This window comes from Periophthalmus magnuspinnatus, chromosome 1 (genome assembly GCF_009829125.3).
Source record: "Periophthalmus magnuspinnatus isolate fPerMag1 chromosome 1, fPerMag1.2.pri, whole genome shotgun sequence".
NCBI classification, from domain to species: Eukaryota; Metazoa; Chordata; class Actinopteri; order Gobiiformes; family Gobiidae; genus Periophthalmus; species Periophthalmus magnuspinnatus.
The window spans coordinates 26,676,506-26,691,439 of NC_047126.1; the positions used below are offsets into that span (position 1 = coordinate 26,676,506).

Sequence of the window (14,934 nt, forward strand, 5' to 3'; positions counted from 1 at the left end):
TTGCATTGCTGTTACCTGTTTGCTAGCTCTCATTTTGGATTTTGTCTCCCCTTCCAGACTCCTACCTTCGCCCATTTCTGCACCTGCCTCTACGTTCCGACTCCTGCCTCCGCCCGCTCCTGCACCCGCCTCTACGCTCCGGTACTGTCATCTCCCTCCGCTCTGCCTGTCCTGGTCTCTGGTGTTCCGCCTGCCTCTGACTCTGGGTCCCGCTTCTTGGACTACGCTGGCCCTGTTTGTCCTGGTCTCGTCTCCGCCTCCCTCTTCACTCCGGCCCCGGCTTCCCGTTCCCGACCCGCTCTCCGTCCGTCTCGTCTGCCTCCTGCTTCCCGGCTCCTCGTGTTTGTTATCAGACTGTTTAAGACTGTGTTTTTCACTAAAGACTTGTATAATAAACACTGTAACCTTGCCCCGAGTCTGCACCTCTTGGTCCTTCCCGCACCTGTTACGACAGAACGATCTGGCCACGATGGACCAAGCGGACTCGGGTCCGGATCAGGCGCTCCGGCAAGCGCGCTCTCACCATGAGGCGGTGTTGGGGCAGCACGAACAGTCTATCCAGACTCTGCTAGACCTGAATCAGACCTTGACCCAACAAGTGGCGCAGCTTCACCACCAAGTGGCCGCGCTCCGTGTTGCCCCGCCTGCGGCCGCGGGGGGGGGCGCCGCGTCCTCCGGAACCGAGGTGCACGGATCCGGAGCCATATTCGGGCCAGCCTCATCTCTGTCGGGGATTCCTATTCCAGTGCGAATATATTTTCCAACAGTGTCCTACGCGCTTTCACTCGGGGGCCACGAAGATACGCTTTATCTGTGGATTACTTCGAGGAAGGGCTCTCCAGTGGGCTGAGGCACGGCTAACCTGCACCCCGTTGGAAAATTTGGACTATAACGAGTTTATCACTAACTTTAAATTGGTGTTTGACCACCCGCACTACCGGGACAATGCGGCGTCCCGCCTACTGACTCTTAGCCAGGGCTCCAAGACAGTGGCGGACTATACAAATAAAAAACACAAATAACAACCCAGCACCCACCTAGACACTTAGAGCTGACTCACTTTACACCTGTAACTGATAAAACTGTCCAAGAGATTGTCACCAGTCTGAGTTCATCTACATGCTGCCTCGATGTGCTACCCACTAAATTTTTAAAGTCTGTGCTCAACAGTTTGCTGTCACCACTCACTCACATAGTTAATATGTCACTTCAATCTGGAACATTCCCAAGTGCTTTGAAAACTGCGGTTATCAAGCCTCTCCTAAAGAAGAGCAGTCTTGATGCCACAATATTGAACAATTATCGACCAATCTCAAATCTGCCATTTTTAGGCAAAGTCCTTGAAAAAGTTGTTTACCAACAGCTTATTAACTTCCTTGAAATGAACAACTCCTTTGATGATTTCCAGTCAGGTTTTAGACCCCACCACAGCACTGAGACTGCTCTTATCAAGGTGACAAATGACATCCGCCTGAACACTGATGCAGGCAAAGTCTCAGTCTTGATCCTGTTAGATCTGAGTGCTGCTTTTGACACTGTTGATCATGGGATCCTCTTACAGAGACTGGAGGACTGGGTGGGCATCTCTGGTACGGCACTAAACTGGTTCAAGTCCTATTTAGAAAACAGGGAGTACTTTGTTGAAATTGGAAAATGTATATCAGATAAAATGTCCCTGACCTGTGGGGTGCCCCAGGGTTCAATCCTGGGACCCCTGCTGTTCAATCTCTACATGCTGCCATTAGGCCAGTTAATACGCAGCAATAATGTGTCTTACCACAACTATGCAGATGACACTCAGATCTATGTCTCACTAGCAGCAGGTGAATATGGACCAGTGGATTCACTCTGCCACTGCATCCAACAGATCAGTGTGTGGATGCAAAACAACTTTCTTCTGCTAAACTCAGACAAGACTGAAGTTATCATCTTTGGCCCACAGAAACATAGAGAAAGTGTCAGCAGTCACCTCCAGTCTCTCTCTCTAAAACCTTCAAATCAGGCTAGAAATCTAGGGGTAATAATGGACTCAGACTTGAACTTTAACAGCCACATCAAATCAATAACATCTGCAGCTTTTTACCATCTAAAAAACATTGCAAAAATCAAAGGTATACTGTCAAAGCCAGACTTAGAGAGACTTATCCATGCATTTGTCTCCAGTAGGTTAGACTACTGTAACGGCCTGCTCACTGGCCTCTCCAAACGAGCCTTAACACAGCTGCAGTACATCCAGAATGCTGCTGCTCGGGTCCTGACTAGAACCAGGAAGTATGAGCACATAAGTCCTGTGCTCAGGTCTCTGCACTGGCTTCCTGTAGCTCAAAGAATAGACTTTAAAGCAGCTCTGCTTGTGTATAAGTCTCTCCATGGCCTAAGTCCAAAGTATATCTCCGACATGTTAGTGCCATATGAACCATCTCGCAATTTGAGGACTTCAGGGATCGGCCTCCTGCTGGTGCCCAGAGTCAGGACTAAACATGGGGAATCAGCGTTTAAATTTTATGCAGCTAAAACTTGGAACAGTCTTCCTGAAGATGTGAGACAGGCCTCTACTTTGACAATGTTTAAATCCAGACTCAAAACAGTTCTGTTTAGCTGTGCATATGACTGACAGGTTTTTATTCTGCACTCTTCTCTTTTAATGTTGATTTTATGATGATTATTTGTGATTATTTATGTTTGATTTGTGTGATTTTAATGTCTTTCTTATTCTGTAAAGCACTTTGAATTACCTTGTGTACGAATTGTGCTATACAAATAAACTTGCCTTGCCTTGCCTATACCATAGACTTCTGGACGCACGCGGCGGAGGTGGATTGGACTGAGAGCACACTACAAGCCGTTTTCGTGCGGGGGCTGAATGAGCACCTAAAGGATGAGCTGGTGTCTCGGGATGAACCCTCCGATCTACGGTCACTCATCACCCTCACCAACCGAATCGACAACCGGCTCCGGGAACGTCGGAGAGCGAGACGACGCTCACCAGCCCCGCCGGAGCTACGCGCCGCTCCTCTGCCCCCGGAGGAGCCCATGCAGGTTGACCGGACCCTCGTTTCGGCCGAGGAGCGTCAGCAGAGGCGTCGCCTGGCCGGAGCCTGCCTCTACTGCGGCGAGCGCGGGCACTTTATAGCCACTTGCCCGGCTCGGCCAAAAGGGGGCGCCCACCAGTAGCGCTGGGAGTACTGGTAGGTGAGTCACATATCCCGGATACTAATGATAGACTGCGGCTTAGTGCCAACCTGTGCGTACGCTCTGAGACTCTTCCTGTTTCCGCCCTCATTGATTCCGCGTCTGAGAAGGATTTTATCGACGCCCAAGTCGCGGAACAGCTCGGCGTACACCTGGAACCCCTTGAACGCCCCCTACACGCCCAGGGACTTAATGGACGTTTTTTAGGTTGCGTGACCCACGTCACAGAACCCGTCACTGTGGTTTTGTCCGGCAACCACCGTGAGACCTGGCAGTTTCACGTCCTGTCTTCCTCCACCTCCCCGCTGGTTTTAGGCTACCCCTGGCTTCGAACTCATAACCCCATCTTTGATTGGGCCTGGGGTGGGGTTTCTGGGTGGAGCCCCGAGTGCCATGCTCAGTGTCTCCAGTCGGCCCTACCTCCCGCCGGGGGGTCCGGTCCCGCCGTCAGCCCGTCCCAGGATGTTCCTAGCCTGTCCTCGGTTCCGGCGGAGTATCACGATCTCAAGGAGGTCTTTAGCAAGAGTCGGGCGCTCTCCTTACCTCCGCACCGCCCCTACGATTGTGCCATAGACCTCCTCCCGGGTGCTCCGTTACCTTCCAGCCGGCTGTATAACCTCTCAAGGAGAGTCTATGGAGGAATATATCCGGGGTTCCCTGGCCGCTGGAATTATTCGACCTTCTACCTCCCCCGTGGGTGCGGGTTTCTTCTTCATGGCCAAAAAGGACAAGTCACTGCGCCCCTGCATTGACTACCGGGGGTTGAACAGTATCACCGTTAAAAACAAGTACCCGCTCCCCCTTGTGGACTCTGCGTTCACGCCACTCCACGGAGCCACAGTTTTTTCTAAACTGGACTTGCGAAATGCCTACCACCTTGTGCGCATAAGGGAGGGGGACGAGTGGAAGACGGCGTTTAAGACCCCCCTTGGCCACTTCGAATATCTGGTCATGCCCTTTGGCCTTACCAATGTCCCTGCAGTGTTCCAAGCCCTGATTAACGACGTTCTTCGTGACTTTTTGAACCGGTTCGTCTTCGTCTATCTGGACGATATCCTGATCTTTTCCCAGTCCCTCCAGGAGCATCGCCGTCATGTCCACCTGGTTCTGCAGCGTCTCCTAGAGAACAAACTGTTTGTTAAGGCAGAAAAATGCGAGTTCCATGCGGAGGAGGTCGATTTTTTGGGCTTCATTGTGGGGCGGGGCCAAGTGAAAGCCAACCCCGAGAAGATCCAGGCTGTCGCGGATTGGCCCGTTCCGACCAACCGCAAGCAGCTCCAGCGGTTCATCGGCTTCACCAACTTTTATCGACGCTTTATAAGAGACTTCAGTAGGGTTATCTCACCCCTAACTAAACTTACCTCTCCTTCGTTGCAGTTTTCCTGGACCCCCGAGGCGCAATCAGCCTTCGAGAGACTCAAGAAGCTCTTCACCTCTGCTCCCATCCTACATCAGCCCGACCCCCGGCGCCAGTTCATCGTGGAAGTAGACGCCTCCGACTCGGGAGTGGGGGCCGTGCTGTCGCAGAGGTTTGAACCCCACAATCGCCTCTGTCCCTGCGCCTTCTTCTCCCGCCGGTTGTCCTCGGCTGAGGCCAACTACGACGTGGGGGATCGGGAGCTTCTGGCGTCAAACTCGCCCAGGAGGAGTGGCGCCACTGGCTGGAGGGGGCGGAGCAGCCATTCGTGGTCTGGACAGACCACAAGAATTTGGAATATATCCAGTCTGCCAAGCGACTCAACTCTCGTCAGGCTCGTTGGTCCCTGTTTTTCAGTCGCTTTAACTTTCTCCTGACCTACCGTCCCGGGTCCCGGAACATCAAGCCAGACGCACTTTCTCGCCAGTTCACCCTGGAGGACAGCCCGGGTCCCGCGGAAATGATCATTCCCCCTTCATGCATTGTCGCCGCGGTCCATTGGGAGATCGAGGACACCGTTCGTGAGGCCCAGATCAACGACCCTGACCCAGGTAACGGCCCACCTGGTAAACTGTTTGTCCCAGACTCTGTCCGCTCCCAGGTGCTCCAGTGGGTCCACGCCTCCAGGTTCGCCTGCCATCCCGGTGCGAGTCGCTCTCTCTCTCTGCTCAAGAGGCACTTCTGGTGGCCCACCATGGACACGGATACCCGGGCCTTTGTCTCAGCGTGCCAGGTATGTGCTCGGGCCAAGGCCTCCCATTCACCCCCTTCTGGACTCTTGTACCCCCTTACAGTTCCTCGGCGGCCGTGGTCCCACATCACAGTGGACTTTGTGACTGGACTACCTACCTCCCAGGGGAACACGGTCATCCTCACGGTGGTGGACCGGTTCTCCAAGGCCGCCCACTTCATAGCCCTGCCCAAGCTCCCAACGGCCAAGGAGACCGCCGATCAGCTCACCAACCAGGTCTTCCGCCTCCATGGCATCCCGGTGGACATCGTTTCAGACAGGGGGACCCAGTTCACATCCCAGGTGTGGCGAGCCTTTTGCAGCGGTTTGGGGGCGACGGTGAGTCTCACGTCCGGCTTTCACCCGCAATCAAATGGGCAGACGGAGCGGGCTAACCAGGACCTAGAGTCTGCAATGCGATGCACCGTCTCCGCCAACCCCGCAACCTGGAGTTCTTACCTGCCCTGGATAGAGTACGCCCACAACTCTCTCGTGAGCTCGGCCACCGGGATGTCCCCGTTCCAGGCGTCCTTAGGATACCAGCCTCCGCTTTTCCCCGCGGAGGAAAAGGACCTTGCCATTCCGTCAGTCCAGCATCACCTCCGACGCTGCCATCGGGTCTGGAAAAAGACCAGGGCAGCCCTCCTTCGGTCCGGGGCGCGCACCAAGGCCGCGGCCGATCGCCACCGCATCCCGGCGCTCACATACCTGCCCGGTCAAATGGTGTGGCTCTCGTCCAAAACCATCCCGCTGAAGACCGACTCCCGCAAACTTTCTCCCCGTTTCCTAGGACCATTTAAGATCGCCACAATCATCAACCCGTCTGTTGTGCGACTCCAGTTGCCCCCGTCTCTTCGGATCCACCCCACCTTCCACGTTTCGCAAATCAAGCCAGTCCGGACCAGCGACCAGGAGGTGGCCCTTGGGGGGGGGTACTGTCATGACGCCCGTTTGTCCCTGTCCTCCCGTGCTCTCTACCCCTCCCCGACCTGTCTGCCCGGAGCTGGGCGGAGTTCGAGACTTCTCCGCACGCACCTGGAGCGCATCAGCGTAATCACCGCCACCTGCTGCTGAGTACTTGAGGGCTCGGCAGACTACACTCGGCGCCAGATCGTCCGTGTGTAAACGTGAATGTTTCCAGCTCAGTTCTTGCATTGCTGTTACCCGTTTGCTAGCTCTCATTTTGGATTTTGTCTCCCCTTCCAGACTCCTGCCTTCGCCTGCTTCTGCACCTGCCTCTACGTTCCGACTTCTGCCTCCGCCCGCTCCTGCACCCGCCTCTACGCTCCGGTACTGTCATCTCCCTCCGCTCTGCCTGTCCTGGTCTCTGGCGTTCCGCCTGCCTCTGACTCTGGGTCCCGCTTCTTGGACTACGCTGGCCCTGTTCGTCCTGGTCTCGTCTCCGCCTCTGCCTCCCTCTTCACTCCGGCCCCAGCTTCCCGACCCGCTCTCCGTCCGTCTCGTCTGCCTCCTGCTTCCCAGATCCTCGTGTTTGTTATCAGACTGTTTAAGACTGTGTTTTTCACTAAAGACTTGTATAATAAACACTGTAACCTTGCCCCGAGTCTGCACCTCTTGGTCCTTCCCGCACCTGTTACGACAGATTTGATTATTTTCCCAAATCATTCAGCTCTGTACACTTCATTTGCTGTATCCTGAATTAGAATAGAGTTATCAAAACTCTTACCCAGTCAAATATTGGATCTCCGCACATGGAGACTGGCTCTGGGGTCACCTCAATGGGGGGAAGGAGCCTGATCTTTTGCAGGAGGTTGAACATTACCGACCTCACCTCCATGCACAAATTGGGCTCTGGAACCCATCTCCTCGAAAGAGGTTGGACTCCTCATTTCTCTGACGTCCGCGGGGATTGGAGGTGGGCTGATGTGGGCTTATTGCCCCACAGCTCAGTGACCATGTGCTGGAGTTCATCCCAGGGAACATGGGGGTCACATCCCTGTGCCTTCAGGTCAGGGACAGGTCTCTCACTGTCATGTCGTCCTACGGGACAAACAGCAGTGCAGAGTACCCAGCCTTCTTGGAGCCCCTGGGAGGGGTAGACAGTTCACCGACAGGGACTTTGTTGTTCAGTCTCTCTCAGGAGTTTAAATTGTTTAACAATGGTGAGTTCAGGAGAGTGCAGCAGTGCGCAGTGGAGGTGACTCTGGACCCAGACACTGCAGCTCCATGGCTTGTTCCATTTGAAGATCTTCAACAGCTTCATCACACTGATGGGACGAAGCAGCTTCCAGACTCTCCTGAGGTTTGATTATTGTGGTAATGTTTTAGAAAAACATAGGTTTACTATTGAGATTCAGCTCAAAGGGAAAACAAAGTGGAATTTAGGAGTGGCCCAAGAGTCCATCAGCATCAAGGGACAGATCACTGCATATACTTAAGATGGACAATGAAGCACCGCCTTAAGAAACAAAGATCAGTACAGCGCTTGCGTAGGCTCTCCTGGCCCCTCAGAGTGCTCCTCTGAAGGTGGAGGTGTTTGTGAGCTATGGAAAGGGTCTCCTTTTATAATGCAGATATCCTCTACTCCTTCACTGACTGTTGCTTGGACTGAAAAGCACCAAGATCATCTTATAGTTTGGAGTTATTTTAAGGAAAAGAGAAATTCACAGTGTTCTGGTAATGCTGAATCTCTACTAATGCAAATAAACACTTTTATGGCAACTCTGTCTTGCTATATCCCTGCGTGAGATGCCCTCCCATTTTCATATATCCCTGTGTGTCAGATGCCCTCCCATCCTCCCAGTGTGTGTATGTACATTTAGGACACTTCACCTGTACATGTGTGTATGGACATTTTTGGTGTGCATTGTCTCACATTGATTATGTAATCAGATTCCTAGGTAGATGTTTTAAATATTCCTCCACATTCATGGGTCCAATTGAGCCCATATAAGGACTCACTCTGATCCATCATCTACTCTGACCCATATTTTTAGTTCCATCGTTAGTTTAAACTCAGCTGGAGGACAGGTCAGAATTCTGTGGTGCAATTTGCTGTTTAACTGTCAAATTGCAAATTTGTTGACCTGTTTTATGGTTAATATCTCTGTAATTTCTGGGCTTTCAACATTTCCTCCAAGAGGAGCTTGTATAGCTGCTGCTTCTGTTAGGTATTACTGGGAACACCTCAGGATTTCACTGGATGAAGTGTTTGGGGAGCGGGAGGTCTCAAGACCCAGAAGAGTCCAAAATCGTGAATGAACAAATTTTTTCTCCTTGGATTAAAAACAAAGCTTATGAGTTGTCTTCAGTCTCATCTTCCTGAGATGATGAATGTTCTCTGGGAGCAGACGAGGAAATCCCAAATAAACTGGGGGATAAATTCCTGACAGTAAATTTGCAGATTTCGAGCTGATTCCTTTGAACAGTGAATCAGAGTCACTCCCCTCAAACCATACATCTAAATCTACCACTCACGTGAGCACCATCCTGCAGGGGGAGCAGTGACTCAGGCTCACCAGAAGTGAGTATGTCAAATAATGTTTAATGCTCGTGTCTTCTGAGGTGTGATGTGTGAAAATTTGTGTGTGGTGAGGGACCATTTCAAACAGTGGCCAATAAATTATTGGCCACTGTAGCTCAAGGCCAACGAATACTTTGAAAATATATATAGTTACAGAATACTTGAGTACTTGACTTTAGTACTTTACACTGAGTTGCTTTTTATTATGGTGTAAAAAACAAATTCATTACAAAGAGCTTTATTTATGTTTTGTTTGTTATGCATTCATTTATGTTCAATTAGAGATAATACATCACTCATGCCCACACGGCAAAAGCTGTGTCGATTATTTTTCTTACTAACACCGTGCAGTTCAATACCAAAATTGCACTGCCATGTATTTCTTTTAATTTGGAAAACTACTTACTCAAAATTACTATTCATAATACATATTTTCTGTACATATATTCAGTTACTTCCCAACATTGCTTACAGCTGCACCATCAGACACCTTTATAAATAAAGCTGCTTCTTTATTTCTCAAAGGTGTTCTCCCTGACATCTTCATACATCAGTGAAACAGAGTCATCTGTGACTGAGGCAAGTCTCCATGAAAGTCTGAGGTGTTAAGGAACAGCAGTTAAAAAGCTAAACAGTGAAGGGTTAATGGAGTTTAATAGTTAACGTGTTATGTAGAAGTGTAAGTGAGAGACACTTTGACTCCATCCTGTGGTTATAAGTTTATACTGTCGAAGTGTCAAGTAAGGTATCCAGTGGGGGGAGCACTTTACAATTGAAGTCAATGGAAAATCCAATCATTCTATTTAAATAAATTCAAATAATTATCTTATTGTTCAGAAACTATAAGAGTAACATATGTGAAAAGTAATAGGAAAGAGAAAAATCTGATGATTTTGATGATTGTATCAAGTGTAATTTTTGATCAAAGTGTTAAGGAGATGAAATGTGCCAATAAACGTGAAGAAAGGGGACAATAAAAGAACAAATAATGTCATTACACTGTCAGTCAATCATGTAAAAGCTGGACTGGAACCGCTGTTCCTTCACCCAGTGCAGCCGGGCCAGTTCACTGATCAGACCTCTGTTTACTCTGTTCAGCCTCAGTAAACCCCTTTTTGCATAGAGTTTGCACGTTCTCCTTATACTTCTGTCCTTTTAAAGGAGCCTCTGGGGCTAGAAGCTGCACACACAGAAGACAACTACAGTTCTTCTGTTACCTCACACACTTTCCATCTGACCCTTCCCTCGCTCTGGAATACTGGAATACAGTAGTTTCCTCATAAACATAGAACATAGTCCACATATTTGAGATATTCTACATTTTCTACAGCACAGACAAAATCCCTGAATTTATGAATGTTCTGAGTTTAGCCTTTTCAAACTGGGAGGAATGTCTGCTCCTGCGCCGCTGCACTAAATCCACCTGACACAGCCCCTGAGCTGCTCCTCTGGTACAGACCAATGTGGAGTCATCAGACACGTTTAAAGGGCTTATATTATGCTATTTTCTGATCTATGTTATGTTTCCTCATCACAAACAGTTGTGTTTTGTTTCAGTCACACAAATCCTGCATATTTAGGCTGATTTCTTCTCTCAAACGGAAAAGACTCCTTGTCATATTAAGTGTTAATACATGAAGTGCTCCACTGTGTTTTTAAACTCCATACACCTTCATTAGAATCATTTGGATGATTTCAGCCCTAGAATTTCCCATCTCTGCTAAGCAAAAGGTACAAGGAGCTGTTAACTTGAAAACTACTGCTCCATGACATCACAAGGTGGAATAGAGCATGAGCTATAATAATAATAATAATAATGCCTTACACTTGTAATGCGCTTTACAGCCTCTCAAAGCGCTACACTATAGTCATTGTTCATTCATTTCCACACTTGGTGATGGTAAGCTACTATTGTAGCCACAGCTGCCCTGGGGAGACTGACGGAAGCGAGGCTGCCAATCTGCGCCATCGGCCCCTCCGACCACCACCTATCATTCGCGCACACACCACTTTCATACTAGGCAATGTGGGTGAAGTGTCTTGCCTAAGGACACAACGACAGAACTTGGTCCGAGCAGGACTCGATCCTCCAACCTTCGGGTTGGGGGACCAGGAGCTCTGGAGATATAGACAGACTAATAATAAAGGATTACTCAAACATGTGTGAGTGAAACAAAACACAACTCCAGGTCTGTTTTTGTGGCGGTAACAACATTCTAATATGATTTAAACCTCACAACAGTCCATTTTGTGTAATATAGGAACTTTAATTAATAATGTTTTGATGAATTTACTATGATAAGATTTATTCCCAGATTTTCAGACCTCACTGTTACACGTTTACTGACTGGTGCTTATGCAGAGTGATCCTCTGTTTTTTTAAAGTTAAATGTTCTTCACTATGATGAAAGCAGCCCTTTATCGCTAGTTCAGGTTCCCATGCATTTTTATGTAGTTATACAATGTCCTATACCAAAGCGCCTACTGTAGTTTGACACACATATGTAATAATAAATAATTCAATTATTCATAAAATAATAATTCCTGATATAAGAACTTTAAAGGTGTACTATGTAACTTTTCTGGTGTAGGTTGCCTTCATGAAGATGTTTTTGCTTTGCCTGGAGTGTTCCACAGTATGGCATTAAACTTATCTATCATGCATTTATTCAATTTGGGTGTTTTAAATGCACCAAAATGCATGGAAAAACATTCATTCTAGTGGCTTCTCCACAGATCTGACATGTAACATGGCCTGGTGGTGTCACCTGCTTGTGTCCATGGGGATGGGGAAGTTTTAGGCAAAGCACTTACATCTCCATGGAGACAATCAGATGACAGACCTGCCATCTGAAGAGTTACATTTAAGTAATAAAGTTTTAGAGTTTTTAAAAAAATATTTTATAATACATTGCATTTGTCTCTTACAGGACTTTTTAAAGAAGACCTATTAAGCTCGTGCCTGTTATAATCTACCACACCCATGGAATATTATGCTATAATTTGCATATTTTAAATCACAATATTCATCTCAAACGACTTAATAAAAGATACAAGTCCACTGAAAACTGTCATGTACAATGGAAGGTGAAGACACTGTAGATGACATCACAACAAATAGTCGGCACATCTGATGCAGAGCTGTACATCATGCTTGAGTGCAATGGATTTTTTAAAGTACAGAGCAGTGGGCAGGAATGGTAAAAACTGGAAAAAATAAGTGATTAAAGATTGCTCAAATATGCACACATCACTCGAAATATAACTTAGAGAGGGTAAAGGAGAAGGGGAGACAACTATAACATGGTTAAAGGCTCTAAAAAGTTGATTTTGCTTAAAAGATCTGCTTTAAAAACAATTAGAGCCATTAGTAATTTGCTTCAGTCACAGCTGCCCTGGGGCAAAGACATCGCTGCCAATCTGTGGCACTGACTTCACCAACCACTCACTCACACACAACATCCATTTCCATAGTGGATTAAGCATCTTACCCAACGACACAATGACACTGAGTCATTGCAGTTTATTTGTCTAATCACCTCTGAGCCGTTTGCTGCTGGTAACTATTTCTCAGTATTTCCCATCCACGTTTGGCCCGAGTCTGGCTCTGCTCCTGATTCACTGTCGGCTCAGGTCTTCAGAGGAACCATCCAATGAAAAACATCTGCTCCTCTATCTCCTCCGTGATTTACTTGGATAATCCAGGGCCCGCCGGAGTCTGAGCCCGATCTGGAGCTGTAGTGAAGGGGGTAGACGGCCGGGTAGCTCCCCCTCTTGCCCTGGAGGTGAGGGTATAAAACAGGTCCAGATGAAGCAGAGACGAGGAGTGAAATTTGGGAGAAGTACCATGAGGAGGTGCACCACCATGATGAAGGCCCAGCTCGGAGCCCTGTGTGTGCTGCTGTGTGTGGGGATGGGACAGGGACACACTCTCTGGACTCTAATCAGCACAGGTCAGTTATGTTTAAAGTGCATTTGACAGATTCATGTATTTTATAATTGGTGGGATAGTACCTGTGGTAAATATTTATCATAGTTTTACATCAGTTAAATGGCAGTTTGTGAAGAAAACCAGAAAACAAAAAGATAGAAAATACAGGAAGTAGCCATGAGTTCTCAAACAGAAGACCTCTTCCTCTGTCACTGTCATCAATCCCATACAAAATGCAGAGGCAATTTATGGAAGGTATTTTTTTATGTTTAAACATTGATTTAACAAAATAAAGCTGTTTTTTTAAATTGTCAAATCATAACTATTGGCTCATTTAGACAAGTTTTGGCCCTTGTTAACATTATGGTTGCTAGGTAACACCTCTATGTGTGCCATATCTGCTGCCCATGTCCAACTAGGAAGTAAAATGATAACCTTCACCAAAATTATAAAACTAGAAAAGTCTAGGCAAGATTTTTAGCCAAATCTGAAATATAATAATGTTAACTATGTATTAGAGGAATACTTAACGTCTTATTCTTCCCACTCTGAGTCTGTGAGTGACAGAGTAAAGCTTTAGTTTAACATGATCTATTGCATCCTAGCATCCTATTTTCAGATATGGTTCAGTTTTAAAACCTTTTTTTATGAATAGTATTTAATTTGTGAATTAATTAATAGTTTGACATTTTATATGAATTATGGTTTTATGGTATAATGGGGTGGCAGTAGCTCAGTTGGTTGACTACTTGGCAGCTCCCACAGATAAATACTGTTGTTGCGTCCTTGGGCAAGACATTTAACCCACCTCGCCCCCAGTGTCTGTGTACACTGGTGTATGAATGTGTGTGAATGGGTGAGTGGTTCCTTAGACTTTGAGTGCCTTGAAGATGGAAAAGCCCTATATAAATGTGATCATTTAGCATTTTATTTTAATACATGTACAATTGTTTTTCTCTGGTGCCAGGACGGCCCAGGAAGATTCAGAATCTTGTCTGGTTTAATAAATATAAAGAACATTCAACACAATTACTGAAAATGTAATGGTTAAATTCTGTGTATAAATGTTACTGTATTAAGAGAGTCACACTTGACTTTTCTGATGAAATAGTTCATAATGTAACCTGGCAAAGCCCCACTATAGGTTTCTTATTCCCCTGTATTAGGTGGTCTGTGGCTCAGCCTAATTATAAATATAATCATGTTTTTGTTCTTTATAAATGTTAAAATCTGTTGTTGCTGTTTCAGATCAGAGGAGACCTGCCTCTCCACAGCCGGAGCTCCAGAGCCGAGGGGCAGCAGCTGCAGGTGAAGCCCAGTCAGAGAGCTCTGTCCCTGTGGTGCCTGTCCTCGGTTACCCCTCTGTTAACCCTGGACCTTCTGGTCCCCGGTCTCGCCGCTCCCCTCTGGACCCCCCATGTGCTCTGAGGTCTGTTTTGGTCCAGGTCCGGGACTTGGGTTTGGGGTACGATTCCGATGAGACGCTGCTTTTTAAATATTGCAGCGGAGCTTGTCCTCAGCTCAGGTCAAACCACGACCTGGCCCTGAGCTCTCTGCTGCAGAGCACACTGCTGCCTGAGGGAGGTGCTGCTCTGAGCGGGTCCCGGCATTACGCCCCCTGCTGTCGCCCCACACACCATGAGGATATGGCTTTCCTGGACAACAAACATCGTTGGCACAAAGTGGAGGCACTGTCTGCAGCGGGCTGTCACTGTGTGGGATAGGCTTTGGGAGGGACGAAAGACAGAACAGAAACATAAGGGACAGAAACAAAGATTTATTTTTATTTTAATAATTTTGCATATGACAAGAAATAGTACTACTACTACTAGGAATATCCATTTTTGCACACTACTTTTGAATATTATAAAAGTTACAGTACTCTCACTTAAGCTTTGGTGACCAGTGTGAGAGAGAAAAAATGACAAAAGGTAAATTAAAACATGAGGTGTTATAAGTGTTTCCAATACATTAATTACACATTATTTAAACATTTCCTGCTACTTATATGGTCTTTCCTTTTCTTTCACATCGGCTCACATTTCCTGATGTAGACTGGGTTTGGTCCTGTTCCAGACTTAGTTTAGGTCTGGATTAGTCCTGGTCTAGTCCAGGTTTAACTCTAGGTTTGGAGTTATTATTTTCAATTATTTTCTCTTATTTTATGCCTACTTTTTATT

The 14,934-nt window shown here is 47.3% G+C and overlaps 1 protein-coding gene across 1 annotated transcript; it reads left to right on the forward strand.

Annotated features, from left to right (window-relative positions):
* The first annotated feature begins 12,670 nt into the window (after positions 1-12,670).
* On the forward strand, positions 12,671-14,478 carry LOC129456235 (persephin). Its single transcript, XM_055221665.1, has 2 exons — positions 12,671-12,776; positions 14,003-14,478. The coding sequence occupies exons 1-2, from the start codon at positions 12,671-12,673 to the stop codon at positions 14,476-14,478; spliced, it is 582 nt and encodes a 193-aa protein (XP_055077640.1).
* Positions 14,479-14,934: the final 456 nt, after the last annotated feature.